This window comes from Ambystoma mexicanum, chromosome 4p, assembly GCF_040938575.1.
Source record: "Ambystoma mexicanum isolate Mex_15411 chromosome 4p, UKY_AmexF1_1, whole genome shotgun sequence".
NCBI lineage: Eukaryota > Metazoa > Chordata > Amphibia > Caudata > Ambystomatidae > Ambystoma > Ambystoma mexicanum.
Window position 1 is genome coordinate 225,054,319 of NC_090927.1, and position 19,181 is coordinate 225,073,499.

The 19,181-nt window shown below is 46.8% G+C and overlaps 1 protein-coding gene across 2 annotated transcripts in view; it reads right to left on the bottom strand.

Annotated features, from left to right (window-relative positions):
* The window catches only part of EFHC1 (EF-hand domain containing 1), a 285,060-nt gene that overhangs the window by 113,820 nt on the left and 152,059 nt on the right, over positions 1-19,181 (bottom strand). For both annotated transcript variants that reach the window (XM_069605742.1, XM_069605741.1), the window contains exon 6: positions 6,737-6,957. In XM_069605742.1, coding sequence (XP_069461843.1) covers positions 6,737-6,957 — 221 coding nt within the window. The remainder of the gene's footprint in view (positions 1-6,736; positions 6,958-19,181) is intronic.

Below are 19,181 nucleotides of genomic sequence, written 5' to 3' on the forward strand. Positions count from 1 at the left end.
ATTAGGAATGGAGGCAGGAAAATCCTGTGAGAGAGAGCCCATTTGGATTGTGCTTCGGTGGACAGGACAGGAGATTTAGTGCTGTCATGCTTCCAGATATAGAACATGGTGATCGTGTTGTCTGTAAACCCCCAACCACTTACCCTTAAATGTGGAGGTGAAAGGGCTTCAGAGGCCAGACCTTCACCCTCAACTTCACCACGTTGACATTGTAAGGACTTTTCCCCTTATGATCAGAGGCCTCTGGCGTGAAGATCACTGATATGGGGCTCCCCAGCCATCCAAGGATGCATCAGTGGTAACTGTGACCTGGTGTTCAGGTGTCACAAATGGAGCTCCTTGTGTGAGGTTGGTGCTTATCAACCACCCGCAAAGGGCATTGTGCAACGGATGCGTATGGAACAGCTTGTCATTCCAATGGCCAGTGATTTGTTGCCAGCAGGCATCCAGAAACCCCTGAACAGCTGGCAGTGTTGAATGAGCAAGATGTAAGAGGACAGCATCAGGAGGAGGATTTCAGCATCAGGACCGACATGACTTGACATTGAGACAGCAAATGTGTCTTGTAGAGTATGGACTTGAACCTGTCAACAGACAGTGTTGTGGTACAAGAGACTATGTTCAACCGTGCTCCCATAAAAACAATTCATTGGGTGGGTGTCACAAAGGACTTGCTATAATTAGTGGAGAATCCCAACAATGAAAGTAAGGTCATCATGGCCTTTGTGTGTTCTTGAGACAAGGTAAGTCACAAGGCCCTGACCAAACATTCATCGAGGTACAGGTAGATATATATACCAGACCTCCAGAGGTGTGCCACCGCTGGGGCTAGGCATTTGGTCAACACCCATGGGGCAAACTTGAGGCCAACGACTAAAGCCTTGAACTGGTAGTGAAGTCCTGCCACAGTCAATCTGAGGTATTTCCTGTGGTGGTACTGGATGGGGCAATATGTGTCCTCCAACTGTCGCTCCTTTTGATAGGAGAGCGTGAAGCTCAAATTGCAGTGTTGAAAGTTGTTTTTCTATCCTTGTGGTAGAGTGGTGGGTGGTGTGCGTATAAGCTCCAGGGTATGGCCATGTTCTAGTAGAGAAAACACCCACTTGGTGGTAATTTGTCTCCATTGATGGTGAAAACGAGAAAGGCGCCTTCCAACTGGGGTGTGGAATGGAGGGTGGGTCTGTGTCATGGTCAGACTTGCTTGCTGAGTTGGCCATCCCCCTGCGAGGAGCCACAGCATCGCTGGTTGCCCCTATATGAGTAGGATCTGGCCTTGAAGTTGTGCCCGGAAGGAACATTATTTGATCTATGGGCTTGGGAACGATAGGCTGGCCTATAATTATATATCCTGATCTGTAAAAGCAGTCCTTGTTGGGCCAAAGAATGGTATGGTTGCTGTTGTAAGGTGCCCAACTACCCAGCCATATCGGTGTCCATTTTGATGGCCTAAACAGTACCATCTTTCCAAAGAGGTCTTCACCATCGAACGGCATGTCTACAACTTTGGTCTGGATGTCTGGTCCATAGCTGGCGCCTTTGAGCTACCCTTGGTGACGCAGCACAACACCATTTCCCATCTACTAAAAACCAGTATTGGCAAAGTCAACCACCATGAAGTTGGAGTGGTCGGGCACATCCTCACCCTCATGGAGTAATGCGAAAGCCTCCTCACTCTTTTTATTAGACAAGAAATCAAGGATGCTGATTGTCTCGGGACTGAATGTTGATGGAGAGTGTGGCCTTGATGGTAGTAGGGGCAGTAGAGCTGATTTTGTTTGCCGAAGGCATCCAATTGTCTCCCTTCATTGTCCAGGGAAATGGCACACAGAAAGGAAGGGTTGCTTGATTGCTTGTGTGCCTCAGCGGACATGACATAATCAGGACTGGGTTGGGTACGGACACAGTAGGAGGTAGAGTCAAGTGCACTATGTGTTTTGTCAAGCCTGTCCTTTTTATAAGGCACAGTAAACATGTTCTTCATCGTGAGTAGGCCATCCTCCTAGATGTCATCCAGGACAGGAATAGACACCATGGTCTTCTGTGCCTGTTCCTTGAGTTTACAGAGGAAACTTCCTTCCATTGTTTAGGGGGGAAGAGATCCAACATTTTAGCCCCCTTGATCATGATTGTGTGAAATGTTCCAACCTCATCGGGAGGAGAGCCCTTGATAGGAGGCTCCTCAGGTTCACCATCCGCTTGTATCAGGTCATCATACGAAGAGTGAGTGGATGCAATGTCCTGGTCAAAGCTTTCCCTAGTATCAGGGTCTGAAAAATCCTGTGAATGAGGTGGCACCAAAGGAGGCGCGCAACGTCGGGGTGAGACAGGAGGCTGATTCTGAGAGTAGGGATGGAGGGAAACTATATCTGCAGTTCTGACACCATCATCTGCACAGTGGACAATATGTCCCGGGAGAGGTCATGAGCATCTGGAAGCTTAGGTGCAGGCACTGGTGGAGCAGGCAAAGGAGCAACATGAGGTGGTTGCACAGAAAGAAATGTGGAAAGGCCTTCTTCCTCTTCCGAAAAAACTCCTTCCAGGCCCTCAAAATCTGTGTCAATCACAAGTTCAATAATGTCCTCTGGAGGCCCTTTTGATGGACTGGGAAAAGCCAGAGGAGCCTAGGGATTGAGCATAAAGAATGGATCTTTGTGTCTCTATGAGATGTGAGACATCAGACGTCAGTGACAAAGCCATGGACAAGGTGCACTATGCAGGTGGCTGCGTGGTCATCAACGTGGTGGCTGTCATCGAAATTGTGGTTGTTGACGAGGATGTCGATGGAATTTTCACAGTCATCAATGGGATTTTCGTCATCATGGTGGATGAAGCAGACTTGGTGGGCTTGCCCTTGGTCAACAAGGAAGGCGTTGATGGGGTAGTCAACTGTTTCAGCTTTGTGGACGAATGCTTCATGGACAAACGGTGTGTGGAAGGAGATAGGGGCTGGAACGGCCGACTTCGTTGATGAGGCTGGTTTCTTATGCGACAAAGATGTATGCAGTAAAACAGCCTTATCATAGGCAGAAAGAGAATGGGTAGCATCACCTTTCCTCGCCCTTTTCCGACAGGAAGCCTCTTTGTGGGATCTCAAACTCTTGGAAGAGGGAGCCCACTCTTGTGGTTTGCTGTAGCAAAGAGAAGCATGTCTTCGTACAGATGCAGAGTGTGATACCACTGTCCCTAAATCCTGTCAGGCCACTAGTCTCATATGACAGTCTTTCAAAGTCTTATTTGAAAAATAGTGGCTGATGGAGCAGGTACAGACCATACAGACACTTCTCATGTTGATCCTCAATTTAGATATTCTTAGGAAGGCAGGTGAAACTGAGTCACTCATGGAGGGCTTAATCCTGGGGGGGGGCACAGGGATGGGCAGCACCAAATGGGTGCATACCTTCTCATTCCAATCCCCAGAAGAGAAGGGTACTTATCCTAGCTTTCCAATGATATGAAAGTCACCTTGAAGGTTATAGAATTTGCAGATAATCTTCAAATGAAAATAAAAAACTTGAAGAATCTATCTGAAGATGGCCTGCAGGGGAGGAGCTAAGGTAGGCACTGCCTATTGGCTAAAGGGTAAATGACCCAAAAATGACCTAGAGAGAACACTAAAGTTATTGAAGTTCTTCATTTCAAAGGGAACTGCTTTAATATTATTGCAGATTCCAAGCCTGGCTATGTGGAAGATTCAAACAGCATGTGAATCTATGAAAGATCCAATGCTGAAGAAAGTACCACCACTTACGAGTTTGGAATGATGTGCTATGGTACACATATCCTATGCCAGGATTTGGTATCATATACCAGGTAATGTCATCAATTGCCTCAGCGCTCACCTCAGCACTCACACCATTTTAAGGATTCTAAACAAAATCTCAGTTACCCACATCATAGCCAGGCATTGTTTATCAAATCGTTGGGTACTTTTTCTGTTATCGCCCAGTGGTTTTCTATCTTGGAGTATCTGATTTTGGGGCAGGGGAAGGTTCTTCTTGCAAGGGCAAGAGTGACTACATCACCTGCATGGGTGAGCTCAGTAAGCACCGCCCAAAGACAAAGGTGGCTGGCATTCCTCACCAGTCCAATCTGTCTCTGGCTCAAAGTAAGCCATTGTGGTATCTGCTCTAGGGCAGCCTTTGTCGCTAGGAACGCTGTAGCCTGCTGATCTCCCATGGTTCTGCCATCCTGGTTAGTTGTTGCAGCACCTCAGTGAGGGAAGCAAGGTTGGGGATAAACCTGCTACAGTAGTTAACTATGCAATGAAGTTTCAGGTTTGTGACTGGTACTAGGGAGATGGCACAGATTTAATGTCACTGATCTTTCACCTTCTGTCTGGAACGTAAAGCCGAAGACAGCTTATTGCTTTTAAAATCATACTTCTTCCAATTGAGGATGAAGCCCTGTTCTTTAAGCCATTATAGGACTTTCCTTAGCCAATGGTTGTGTTCAGCAGGGGGTTTCACCATTGCCATGGATATGCCCAGTTAGCATAGTAGTCCCAGGGTCCACTACACCTAGTTAGAAAAACAATGCCAGATCCTGGGTTGGTTTGTGTGCAGTTCAGTAAGTCCTGAGGGCAGTGTGTTTTCATGTGCAGAACAATACGGGGGTGATTTTGTATGTGTAAAGTGCAGTGCTTGGGTGTGTGTGTGCAGTACTGTTGTGTATGCATATAAGTAGTGCAAGCATGTGACAAATGATTTAAAAACATGCCTGTGTTCTATCTCAGATACAACTGCAGTTCAACTTCAAGTCCTGTGATCAGGGGCTTTAGGTGTATATTCCTGACGTTGGTGCCATTAGTGATGTCCTCATTCTCACCAGGCTCTGCTAATTATTAATTTAGCAGAGCAGCACAGGGCTAACTCTGCTAACTCTGAGGAGGTGGAGTGGGGTGGTTAACAGGTATAGTAAACACTTTTCATGAATACTCAATGTCCACACACTATATTTTAACAAACATATCCTCTTTGTATAAGGAAAGGCAATAAATAAATCACTACACTTACCGATTAGTAAACTTTGTAAAATAAAAGATGCAACAATGTAATGTATAAGTAAATCAGCTTTAAGAATACTGTTCCGAGTTCAGTGTAGAGTTTTTCCTAGAAGAGAAACTGCAGTGGTAGGTATGCAACACACATTTCCTATCTTAGGCCAGAAAGTTTCAAGGGAGATCAAGGGGACCAGTTGTCCATATTTGGGGCAGTCTTTGGCAGAAAAAAGCCACCTTCTGCGAAAGTGTCCCAAGGAGCAATGTCTGGAGTTCCGGTGAAGTGAGGCCCACAGAAGACCCTTGCTGATTAAGAGGTGAAAAACACAAACAAAGCAGAGGCCTGTCAGCAACACCAGAGAGTCAGAGGAGCAGTTTTGCAGCAGCGGTTTGGCTGTGCACATCGTTTGGTGACCCCCTTACATTCCAGAGGACACACCAGTGCAGGAGGAACCCCAATACCTGGGAAAGGATGAGTATTCAGCGAAGGTGAGAGGCGAGGCACTGCAGTAAGTGGTATTCGTAGGTGCATTCAGGTCATCATCAGGCACAGGATTCAACTTCTGATAATGGGCTCAGCTTCAGAAGACCCCAAGGAAGAACAAATATTGAAGAAAAAGCTTGTGAAGTCACACCAGAGAAGAGCCAGCCACATACGCAGGACCAGGAGAAGAGTTTTGGGGGTGTGGTTGAAGGATCGAAGGCAGCAAAGACCCGTGCGGCGCAAGATGGTGACAGGCTTTCTGACTAATCATTTGGAGAATACCATTCTGTCACCTTGTGAGAAGAGATTTCCAGCACACAAGCAGGAACACACACACACACACACATTGAATCTACTCCATCCCAGGCAGGCATCTACAAAAGCCAGACAGAACTAGTGCATCCAGTGGCTAAAGAGGCCACATCCTCTCACATGCAAAACGTGGAACTAGGGATGGTCATGTGATCTCTTAGGTCTTCTAGGCAAACAAAGACAAACTCCATTTTGGTGAAATGGAAGGATAGGGGGCAAAAAGGACCTAGCAAGGTAAAAATGGATTACACCCTCTGGAACTATATTTCACAGGCACAAAAATATATCATCAGCGCAGCCACACAAATAATAGAGATGGAATACCTTCTCTGGAACACTAGGGGGGAACTTTAAGGCACATAAAAAACATAGCCACACTCTCATTGAGGCTTTGGATTAAGCACACAAGGTTCAAACCCCAGAAAAGCAAGCAAAGGTTACAGGTTAAAAGTGGACGTTTAACTAACACTTAAGTAAAACAGCATGCCTTTCAGATGTATTGTCCAAAGTTTGCTGGACTGCTCAGCCGGTGTCTGTCCGTTTCAGTTAAAAAATAATTTCACAGCATGAGCAATTTTGACCTCATCAGTCATGGTGCTAGGGTAGCGAGGATGGAACAAATTTGGTATTAGGAACAGCGTGACAGAAGTATTCAATCAATCAGGTTGTGCCAGATGTTGCCATGTCAGGCAAAACCTAATTAAATGAATACTTGGTTGTGCTGATTATTTAGTCAGTATTTGACTAATGCCGGGATATCATGGTTGGTCTAAACGTGTCTGAATGAATGCTCAACAGGAGGAAACAGTTTGTATTCTGTAATATTAGAAGAATGCATAAACGTCACACTACGCCGTATCATTTTGACCACAAATTGGTTCCAAAACTAAAGAGGATGTAATACAGTGAAAGTGGTACATAAGAATGGGTAATGTAAATGGTACCTGTTTTGCTTTCTCTGGAGTCTTCTTCTTCAATTCAATTGGTTGCATATCAGCTTTGCCCAGTACGTTACTGTAGTAGCACCGAGTAAATTCATCACAGTCATGGAGAATGAACTTGCGGCCCAAGATGGTGATAGGCTTTCCCACACAGAAATCATTTGGAGAATACCATTCTGTCACCTCGTGAGAAGAGATTTCCAGCACACAGGCAGGGAACTCCACTTCATTGAAACATAAATCAGAATAAATTATGAATGAATACAAAACAGTATGATTGAGGACTTAAAATGTACTGCGGCATGCAATTCGTTGTGTTCTTTCTCACAACATATACAACATACTACAGTGATGAAAATATCGATTTTTCATAAGAACATAAAGGAAAATCACAATCCTGTTAAAGACACAGAGGCAAAGTAATATGCTTTACTCAACTCTTTACTTCTTGAGCAGCAAACCCTTAAACCTTGTGAACTTGAAAAATAAACTACCATTTCTGAGAAAGTAGTCTTTTTATGTAGTTCCAAATTGAATGCTCTGGGCGCTCACATCATGTGACCCTATCCACCAATTCTGCACACTGATGCTCCTTGATTGGTTCCACCATGACCTGTCTTCTTTCTTTAGCTGCTTCGGCTTTGCAACAGAATCAACATGCAACTCAGAACTGAACTTACGCCAAATCTGATGTGCCGAATCATCCCCTCATGACCCTGCTGGCTTGACATTTGGCCTTACAGAAGAAAGCAGAAGCACAGACACAGACTTGCCAGTTGTTGGGCAGGCAATTGCTACTCTGATGTGAAGTTTTACGCCTCCAGTATGCTCACCACCAACAAGGATATCTGGTCGATCGGTTGGAAATAAAAAGGTTTTGAACACTGATGAATTCGACCAATCCGCAGCTTTTAGGATGTCTCCCAGGCAGGCACTGAGGCTGAAGACTTTAGAAGCCATTGCTCTTGTAGCGTAGTGAGCCTTGAAGAAGTCTGTGTCTAGACCTGCCTGTTGTATGCACCATTTCACACATCTAGCTAGGGTAGCTGGCGAGACTGCTTTGTAGGGTTTCCAAAGGGAGATGAATACCAAAGTTCTCCAGGTGGTCTAAACATCTGCGTTAGAGGCTTCAGACCGGGGAAAGTGTAGGCTGTTCTGGGAATGCCAAATAGGTTACTGTCGTGATAGCTGTTTTGGTTCTTTTCCTGATATCAAAGGTTACTCCCTCTGGTGAGTAGCGTTTACTGTTAATATCTACTGTCTTGACGTCTGACAATATGTTGCAATACAACAAGCAAAAAAAGTGTTGTCACCTTGGCTGTGAGGACTGTCCTGTACAACTTGACGTTGTCAGGCAACCTTTGAAAAATCTGCAGGACCTCCTTAACATCCCATAAGTGCAAATGCCTAGGTGTTGGAGGTCACATACACTTAACTCTTTTGATCAGCCTGCATGTGGGAGAATGTTCTCTCATGGGAAATCCTCTCACATATGTGTGTCCTGCTAAAATAGTGACCTGAACATGTTCAAAGTTCTGTATGCTTTGCCCTGCTAGGACCACAAGGCACTTTACCATTTGACTAACCTCTGCTCTAGCAGGATGTATATCCTGTGCCATACACCAACTACGCCATTTGTACCAAGCTGGTATTGGCCCAGGATTCCTTGATGAAGCATTCAGGTATCCCTGAAATTTAATTTACAACAACACTAGTCTCAGTGACCCCTGCAAAACGAATGGGTGAGGCTGACCTACTGAGTCTTTGCTTCTGAGAAAGAAGGATTGGCTTTTCTATAGACATTTCCAAGAGGTTTCGAAACCATGCTTGACCCCTCTAGGCAAGTGTGATAAGCACCGGTTTTGCTTGCTGTTTCCTTGCTTGAGCTAGCATTCTCGTGATCATCGTGAAGGGGAAAAGCATACACTGGCTGGGGCCACCAGACAAGAAGGAAAGTGTCTGTCACTAGCGTTACCGTGTCTGGCCAGCAACTGTAAAACTGTACAAGCTGCCTTTTCAGTCACAAGGCTAAGCGATCTGTCTGACAGAGACCCCTTAATTGCATCAGTTTGTGGAAAATTGTTATGTCCCACTGCTAAACGGTGGAATCTCTGAATTCCAGTCTGCTACCTGATTGGCAAGGCACGCAAGATATTCCGCCGTTACCATTATGTCTTTCTCCGAGCAGAAGAGCCACACTTCCTTGGCCAATTCCGCTAGGATCTTGGACCCTGTTCCCCCTAGCCAGTTGATATATCTTAATGGTGAGGCATTATCCATCTTCAGGAATATACAGCATTTGACCCTGTTCTGAGTTAAGCACTTCAGTGCAAAAGAACTTGCCAGTAACTCCAAACAGTTTATGTGGAGTTTGAGTTCCCTTTTCAACCGTTTCCCTATGGACGAAATCTCTCTGCGGCGGGCTCCCCAGCATCTCTGACTGGCATCTGACTCGATCACAAAGTCCAGGGAGTACCCGAAGATCGTTCTCCCATTCCAAACCTCCATATGGTGATACCACCAGGATAACTATGTCTTTGCTAACTGTAACAGAGGGATTCTATGATTGTATGACAGCCTCTTCCTGAGGGGGTGTACCTTCACCCATTGGAGTGCTCGGTAGTGAGAGGGTCTGCGAAGAGTGCCTGGGCAAAGGATGCTAGGTGGCCCACTAGTCTTGCTTGTTCTCACAGGGACAAGAAAATCCCGTGCTAGGACCGATTTGATCTCCCTTCTAAAGGCATTTATCTTAAACAGAGCGAGTTTAAGCATAACCTGAGCTAAATCTATCAGGAACCCCATAAACTGCAGTTTTTGGGAAGGGAGAATCTCTGATGCCTCCCAATTCACTAAGAATTCTAGGTCTTCCAGAAGGTATGCTGCTTGACTCCCTTGTAAGCAAAGCAACTGGCTGTCCTGGGAGGTAATGCAGATTTCGTCAATGAAATTATCAGCCTGTTCCTTGTTCAGGCAATCTGCTCACTACTGGCCTGAGCACTTTAGTGTAGCACCATGGTGCGGACAAGACACAGAACAAGAGACAGGTGAATTCCCATCACTGTCCTTGCCAAATGAAGGAAACGCCGAAGGGAGGCCTGAAAATGTGTACCCCCAGGTAAGTGTCCCACAGATCTATTTGGGCTAGCAAATCTCCTTTTGGCAGAATGTCTTGGAGGAGATGGATACCCTCCATCTTGAAATGCTGATAAACCAGGTATGCATTGAGAGCTCAGAGATTGATAACAGGCCTTATTTTAAGCTTTCTCTTTACTAAACCAAGATTGCTTACAAAAACTTCCTGGTGCTCAGCTGCGGCAATCGTGAGCTTCTTTTGAAGTTCATTGACTTCTTTCACCATAAGGTTTCGGACCTCCTCTGAAAAGGAAATTGGATCAGAGTGTGTTCGTTCTTGCACGGGATCTTGATTAAAATCTAAATGGACGCCCTGAATCATTTCCAGAATCCAGGAGTCTTCAGTGATTTCTCGCCATTTTGCTAGGTGCAGTGCTAGCCTTCCCCCTACAGTGGAGTCGCTGCACTTGATTGTGCAGGCAGACGTTAATGCCTCCACTCTCACCTGAATGGGCAAGCTGTTGCCTGCCGGCATTCCTCCTATCCTTTGCCTCTGCCTCTTCCTTGTGGGGGAAATAAAGGATGTGGCTTCCTGTCTTCTTGCCTATGCCGGAATGTTCTGTTATTGAAAAGCCTCAGATTGAATTCCCAGGAGGCTGAGTGACCCCCTTCTCTGCCAGCCCTTTGGGAAACCTTTGGGTAAATCCTCCCTTGAGTGACGCTTGGGCTTTGCCCAAAGTGGCCTAAGTGCTAGCAAACCTTGCATTATCTTTTACAAAGAATTCCCAGAACAGCATGCCCTTAGCGGCCACTGCTGCTTCCGATCTGGCCAACTCACCCATCTTGGCGTCTATCTTGATGAGTATGGATCTTCTCCGCTTGCCGGCTGCTGCACAGTTTGAATTACCAAGAAGGGAAATGGTTCTCAGGCCATTAGATCCACACATCCTGGCGGGTTAGGCTTAATGGCTCTCTGGCTTCCTCTGCCACCTATAGCATCTTTGCCAGGGGGCCGACTATAATTAGCAGTTTGCCTAGGCAGGCCTTCCAGGATCCGTCAATTCCATGAACGTTAGCATGTGTGGAACATTTCTGGCGTCTCTGCTATTTTCCCTTGTCGCAAGGGCCTGAGGTACTCTGCCCTGAGCTTGTTTCTGGTTTCCCAGTCTAATGGTTTGAAGAGCCATTTCTTCAGGTAATTTGCTGCCTTGGTTGGCAGTTCCCATTCTGAGGCCATTGGAAGTAATAACGAATCCTGGGTCGAACACCTAGTCTGACGGACCTTCTCAGTTGTCTTCTTTACTACTCTTCTGTTTCCTACTTTTTTTGTCTGCTTCTTCTCGTTCACTTCTTAGATTATGGAGACATCTGATTTCTCATTGCTGCTGTAAAATGGCGAGTCAGGGGATTCTTTGCCCTGGAGATTTTCCTTAGGGCTAGAGGGCACTTTATTAATGCTCTTGCGGCTTGTAGACAGCGCTCGTTCGAAAGTGTCTAGCCACCATGCTTGCTTGGCGACTGTCCATCATATTCGTTTGCAACCCTGGTAGTGGGGGGGTGTTAGGAGGGTAAGGGAGCTTCCCCCTCTGCAGGCATTTTTACTACCACCTGCTGTGTTGCCCTTCAGGAAGTTCCAGGTGCTCCTCTAGTGAGAGCATAGTTCTATCTCCACTCTAATGCCTTGGGAGAACAGAAACCCAGTCTTCCATTACGCTCTATTTTTCCCTGAGCAGCCACAGTCCTGCGAGAATGGCCTTCTTCGCCATGCAGTCCATTGATGAGCTCTGTAATCTGATGGCGTTATGCAGCCCGTCAGACTCTGCACTACTAGAACTCTCTGACAGTCCCTGTTGACTAGGTCTAGTGCACACAGTGGTTGAATCGGAGATCGATAGTGGTCCACCTGTTAGTATTACCTTGTCTATGGTGAGAAGTGCCTTGTTGAGTACGAAGGGTCAAAAGGCCCCTGGCCTTGACAAAGTACTGATTGACCTTTGGAAGGATGAGCCAAACATTGGGTGCTCGTATTATCTAAGCTTTTCCAATCAGTGGTCAACCCCAACAAGGTCCCTGCATCTTGGCACTGTGCCGAGATTGTACCCATACATAAGAAGGTGGGGCGTGATCGGCAAAGCAACTACAGGCTCATCTTGCTCCTTGATGCGTCAGGGAAGGTTTTCGCCAGGGTTGTCTTCCAGCAATTGCAGGAGTGTGTTGAATCAAAGGGCCTCATCTACCATCTTCAGGCTGGATTTCGGCAGGGGATGAGTACTGTGGATCAGCGTTTTCACATCCATATGATCTTTCAGAAATAATGTGTCCTAAAAAAGATGCAAGGGTACACAGTTTTCATTGTCCTCCAGACTGCTTTTGACAGTGTCCTTAGGGACCTGCTTTCTCAGGGGTTTTTTTAAGCAGGGGGTCCACTCCCATACCATCTGGTGGCAGTGACTATCCAACTCTATTCCTGCAACTCTGCTGTGGTGGGATGGGGTCCAGCGGGACAGACCACGAGCCAGTTTACAGTCAACAGAGGCGTGCAGCAACACTGTGTTCTTGCCCCACTTCTGTTTACCCTTTATATCAATGAGATTAATCTGGCTCTGTTGGCAGACTGTCAGGACGCAAAACTGGATCCACCAAAATTAGACATGGATGCTTTGCCAGCTCTACTTTTTACCAATGATTCGGTCCTGTTACCTTTATCTCCAATGGGTATCAAAAGAAGCTTGGAGAGCTGTGTTACTGCCTGCTCCCAGCTGGGATTAACTTTGAATAGGAGTAAGACCAAGGTTATGGTGTTTCGGCTAAGGAAGTCTGGGGTAACATCATTGGGTTTGGAAGTGAAGGGGACAGCCCTGGAAGAGGTTGCCTATTATGACTGCAAAACAGGGGGGTTCTGGAAGTCTCTCTACCGGCCTCAGTCGCGGGGGAGTGTCAACCAGATTTTTTAGCTCACTATGCCTTTCACATAAGAGAAATATCTACAAGTTATCAGTGTTTGTCTTGCCCAAGGGCAGTTCAGCACCGAAATGCTAAGGAATTATTTTCTGAACAAGAGTAGCAACAGCAACCCCAGACAAGTGTTTCAGCCTGGCTGGGCCTCATCAGTGAGGTGGAGCTGCGCCTCTCTAAGAACAGTGAGCAAGAGGTCCATGTCTGGATTACCCTAGTAACTTAGGGTGACATCCAAAGTTACTTTTTAATATGCAAAACAGGGAGTTTCGAGGACTCTCTCTACCAACCTCAATCGCGGTGGAGTCTCAACCAGATTTGTTAGCTCACTATGCCTTTCACAGAAGATAAATATCTACAACATGTCAGTCTTTGTCCTGCTCAAGGTCAGTCCAGCACCGAAATGCCAGCCAATTCTCTTCTGAACAAGAGTAGCAACCGCAACCCCAGACACGTGTTTCGGCCTGGCTGGGCCTCCTCAGTGAGGTGGAGCTGTGCCTCTCTAAAAACAGTGAGCAATTGGTCCACGTGTGGATTACCCTAGTAACTTAGGGTGAGACCCAAAGTTACTTTTTAATATGCAAAACAGGGGGTTCTGGGAGTCTCTCAACCGGACTGAGTCACAGGGGAGTCTCAACTAGATTTGTTTAGCTCACTATCGCTTTCATAGAAGAGAAATATCCAAATCATATCAATCTTTGTGTCCAGCACCGAAATGCTAGTTAATTCTCTTCTGAACAAGAGTACCAACAGCAACCCCAGACACATGTTTCATAGAGGCACAGCCCCACCTCACTGATGAGGCCCAGCCAGGCCTAAACACGTGTCTGGGTTGCTGTTGGCCCTTGGTGAAAAGGATAGTGAGCTAAGAAATCTGGTTGAGACTGAGGAGAATATTTGGTGGTTGAGTATTTTCTTCACACCCAGTTGTTTTTTAGCGATGAGTGCTACTCCACCTCCTCACGCATCGTCTCTGTCTGTTCTTAGGATCATATAAGCATCTGGTATGGCCAATGATAAAGCCGGGCTGGTGTCGCATGCAGCCATGTTTCTGAAATGGCTAGGATGTCCAGCTTGTTGCTTACCATGAGATCACCGATGTCAAGCGCATGTGCTGTGAGGGATCTCGCATTAATGAGAGCACCCTTCATAAATGGTAATTCTGATTTGGGTATGTCCAAATTGGTCTGAGTAGGGACAGTAACTGGTAGGAGATTGGGGTGTGCCTGCCACTAACTGGCAACATGGGTACTAGTTGCATTGGTAGTGGGGCAGGAAGTGAGGGGTCTCCTGTTGTTTTTCTGAGTCCTTGGTTTAGTGGGACACTTATGGGTCTGTTGGGCGTTCTTGTCATGATTCTTTTTATTGAGATATGTATCGGTGGTTGGGACCATAGTACTTCTTGATCCTAATCTACTGTTTCTTATAGTAGGTGGGCAAAGTATGTTGGGCGTATTTATGTATCCATTGGGTAGGGGTGAGTGGAGGGTTGTCATTGGAAATATTATGAGGCGAGAATGTGGCTACATTCTTAAACTGTTGGAGAGCAGGGAGGAAGTTGGTAGGCTGTATCGAATGGGTAGGAGGAGGCGGCCTTGGCATACATAAGGATATGCCTTGAATACTGCAATCATATGATGTCAACAAAAGAAATAATAATGAAGAGGTTTTATTTTTTTTTAAAAAGATAGAATCCATGGCAGGACACCCTATTCTTGTGGCAGATCCAATTACCCTATAGTGTAAATCACAACGTGTATATTATCTAAATGCTGCAAACTGATTGGCTGACAGCTAGTCAATGACTATATGGGTGAGTCACATAGAAACTGTAAAGAGACTCATTATAGAAAACATCCACAACTCAGGATGTACTGTTGAAAATGTTAGCGCTGTGTCATAGATGAACACTTTACAATGGATCTCTATCAAAAACAACCCTTAACACATCTGATTTGTATGCGTTATACATGCTCAACTGTTTGCTCTTAAATGCCCTGCATCGAATCCTGAAATGAATGCATTGGTACTGTGTGTAAGTGCAGACACCCAGAGGTATTCAAGCAGACCACTTTTATGTTCAGTTTGTACGACCTTTACTTACATAGCGGTATCATTAGGCACATCTTCCACTGCACTCTCTTTTGCTGCCATCTCGCTTGGCTCCACTGCACTCTTTTCTTGCTGCTGTCTTGCTTGGCTCCACTGCAACCTCTCTTGCTGCAGTCTCGCTTGGCGCCATTGCACTCTCTCTTGCTGCCATCTCGCTTGGCTCCACTGCACTCTTTCTTGCTGCTGTCTTGCTTGGCTCCACTGCAACCTCTCTTGCTGCAGTCTCGCTTGGCGCCATTGCACTCTCTCTTGCTGCCGTCTCGCTTGGCTCCACTGCACCCTCTCTTGCTGCTGTCTCGCTTGGGTCCACTGCACCCTCTCTTGTAGCAGTCTCACTTGGCTCCACTGCACCCCCTCTCGCTGCCGTCTCGCTTGGCACCACTGCACTCTCTCTTGCTGCCATCTCGCTTGGCTCCACTGCACTCTTTCTTGATGCTGTCTCGCTTGGCTCCACTGCCATCTCTCATGCTGCAGTCTCGCTTGGCGTCACTGCACTCTCTTGCTGCTGTCTCGCTTGGCTCCACTGCACCCTCTCTTGCTGCTGCCTCGCTTGGCTCCACTGCACCCTCTCTTGCTGCTGTCTCGCTTGGTGCCACTGCACTCTCTCTTGATGCTGTCTCGCTTGGCTCCACTGCACTCTCTCTTGCTGCCATCTCGCTTGGCTCCACTGCACTCTCTTGCTGCTGTCTCGCTTGGCTCCACTGCAACCTCTCTTGCTGCTGCCTCGCTTGGCTCCACTGCACCCTCTCTTGCTGCTGTCTCGCTTGGTGCCACTGCACTCTCTCTTGCTGCCGTCTCGCTTGGTGCCACTGCACTCTCTCTTGCTGCCGTCTCGCTTGGCTCCACTGCACTCTCTCTTGCTGCCATCTCGCTTGGCTCCACTGCAACCTCTCTTGCTGCTGTCTCGCTTGGCGCCATTGCACTCTCTCTTGCTGCCGTCTCGCTTCGTGCCACTGCACTCTCTCTTGCTGCCGTCTCGCTTGGCGCCACTGCAACCTCTCTTGCTGCTGTCTCGCTTGGCTCCACTGCAACCTCTCTTGCTGCAGTCTCACTTGGCTCCACTGCACCCTCTCTTGCTGCAGTCTCACTTGGCTCCACTGCACTCTCTCTTGCTGCCATCTCGCTTGGCTCCACTGCAGTCTCTCTTGCTACCGTCTCGCTTGGCTCCAGTGCACTCTCTCTTGCTGCTGCCTCGATTGGCGTTTCAAGGAGCCATTAGTGAAGGGAGACACTGAGGGTAGACAAGCTACTAGCAGAGCAGGCAATGGTGCAGCGGATTAGGCCCAGGTAAAAGAAGAGAGGCAAAGCAGGATATTACACCATCTTTTTTACTCCATTTCAAAACAGTCCATGCAGTTCGTAATCTTCTCGTCTTACAGGTGATTTTCTTTCTCTTCGGCACGTACAAACGTATACTCTGCTGTGGGAGCTACTGCCGTCTTCCCTCTGACCATCTACTCTGTTCTGGCCACTGCTGTAGCATTGTTGTTCCGTGCTATGTGTTACATGGAAAGAAGCACCTCTTTAGGACTCTGGCATGACCCACACAGAGCCCGCCTGTCGTGAGCTCGTGTGCGAGAGCTTTGCTCCTTTGTTGCCATGGTGATGAGTCTTTTTGTCACCCCTGTTTGTGTGAGTGCATGCTTATCAGTAGGCGGGCTGTTAACTGTAGTGTAGTCTCAACTCCTATTGTCATCACATCCCTTTCAACCTATAATAAAGGCCTTTACCTTAATGTTCATCTGCTTTCAAATACAGCTCCCCCACAGTCGCTGTACTACAATATCTTTAAACCTGCTTGGCTGTGGCATTCTTGTTATAGCCAAATGGCCTTTGTATGTTGGCCCTATAAATGAGGGGGACACGGAGGGACTATTTCCAACCTCTTTATTTTTCCAACTGAGGACCTCCACGTAACTTCCTGTCTCTCCACTGTAACACAACATAAGGAGGCTGAATAGCTGAATGCGACATTACATGCCACGTTAACCCATTTCTTCTACGAGTCTTACTGGTTTTATTCGGGTCCTCGTCGGACGCTCTACTCTGTGCTGCTCTGGCCTCCCTCGTGAATGGCTTTGCATCACGACCTCGGCTCCCACTCCTTCTGAGTCACAACCGCTCTCTCCACTTCTCGGATTGCGCCACTGTTCATTTTCCACGCTCGGGCATCCTTTGAAATGTGACATATTGCGGTGATGGTTCTTCTCTCTCCGTCTCAGGCTGTTATAAGCATGCCTTTCTTGTATGTCACGGTCAGGAGTTCCAGTATGAATATAAAGTATTTTTTCCTCTTCTGAGATTGCTGCACCATAACTTAATCACCTACTTGGATGTTCACGTCCCTTGTTCCTCTTCTGGCGTCAGCCAATCTTTTCATTTTTTGCTTTTCTTCCTCATTCTTTATCCTGACCGGATGACGAGATCCTTCCTCTCTGTCCCTTAAGGCAGCCGCGTCCTGACCATCAGCCCAAACATTATCTCTGCTGGAACACCCCTGTTGTGCTATGCCGAGTATTTCGGTAGTCTCAAAGCAGCCGGTATAAAACTTGCTCGAACGGTTCGTCAGTGACATTCGCAATCTGGAGCGCCCTCTTTATGTTTACCACAAACCACTCTACTATGCCATTGGTCTGTAGCCACAGCGGCGTGATTTTCCTGTGTTTGAAACCCATGTACTTAAAGAAATTTGCAAAGTCTTGGATTGTGCAAGGTGGCCCATTATCCGACTTGATGACCTTTGGGATACCATAGGCCGCAAGTATCGAGTCCAGAACAGGAATGACACAAGTAGCTGCTGTGGATGACACTGTGTATTTCCGGGAATCTTGAGTGCTCATCTATCACCACCAGGGCATAGGTCCCATCCCTTACTGGTCCGAAGAAGTCCATTGCCAACTCTACCCATACACCTTCTGGCAGCGTTATCATTTGCAGTGGGTTGGGAAGGAGGGACCGGGCTACCAAACAGCATTTAGCACACTTCCATAATGTCTCCTCTACTCTGGTGTCCAGCCTTGGGAACCACATTTTCTGTCTCAGCAGTCTCTTCGCTGGCACTACTCTGCAATGTCCTTCATAAGTAGGTCGATGACCTGCTGACATAGCGACATGGGTTGTACCATTTTCTAACCCTTTAGGAGGATGTTATCCTCAGTGGCAGTTAGTTAGTCTTGTACTAGTGTTAGACTGTACAAATCCTCATGTACATCCCCGTCCTTGTCCCTTGCCATCTCCTTCACATTTCTCTCTGCTTGCTATGCATCTGACCACAGTGACCAGCACTGTATCCTGTTCAGATTCTCTTTGAAGAGTGGCCCAGCCGATCGGGAAGGGTCGTATGACATAATTTATGTAGACATCCTCAATCGAGTGTACCACCCTTGCCAGTCCTGTGGGGCGGTGGGATAAATAATCCACTGGATTCTCTCCCTTTCCAAGCCTGTGTCGATTTGTAAATGTATAGTCTTGTAAATGCAGACCTCATTTTGCAATATTTGGTGGCATTCTGGCTTTTGGGTTGTGCTTGAGGAGCGCTTGATAGTCTGTGGCAATGGTGAAAGACTTTCCATAGACAAAGAGGTGGAAGTGCTTGCAGGCCCATACCACCGCCAGACTCTCGTTTTCCGCTTCAGAATATGCCTGTTCCATGTCAGATAAATTCCTGCTGGCATAGGACAGGACACATCTGGTTGCAGTGTCTTTGTTCATGTTGGGCCAAGATGGCTCTGAGTTCCACTGGACTGGCATTCACTGTCACCTCTGTTTCCCTGTTGGGATTGAAGTATAACATGTCCTCCACCAAAGTTATGTTCCTTTGAATCTTTTCGAAAGTCTCTTGGCATTATGGCCTCCCCTTTGAAATCTGGTTTGTTCTTGGTGATCTCTCGTAATGGGGCACTCACTGTGGCATGATCTTTCAAATATCGAGAGCAGTAGCTTACCAGTCCCAGAAATTACTGCAAATCCAAGATGTTTTCCGGCCTTGGGAATTAATGCAGCTGCTTTGTCTGTGTCCAGTCTCATTCCTTGTTCTTAGAATATGTGCCTGAAGAATTTCAGTGTCCTCTTCTGGAATGCACATGTGTCCCCGTTGAGTGTCAACCGGGCTCCCTTCAACGCTAAACAGACACTACGTAGTGTGGCATTGTGTTCTTCCATTGATTTTCAGAAGACCAAGATGTCATTGCTATAGTTAAGCAATTCGGCACCTGGTCGATCACTTTATGAATCTCTTCCTGGAATTTTTCTGCTGCAGATGATACTCCAAAAATCAAACACTTTCATCTATATAACCCCAAGTGTTTTA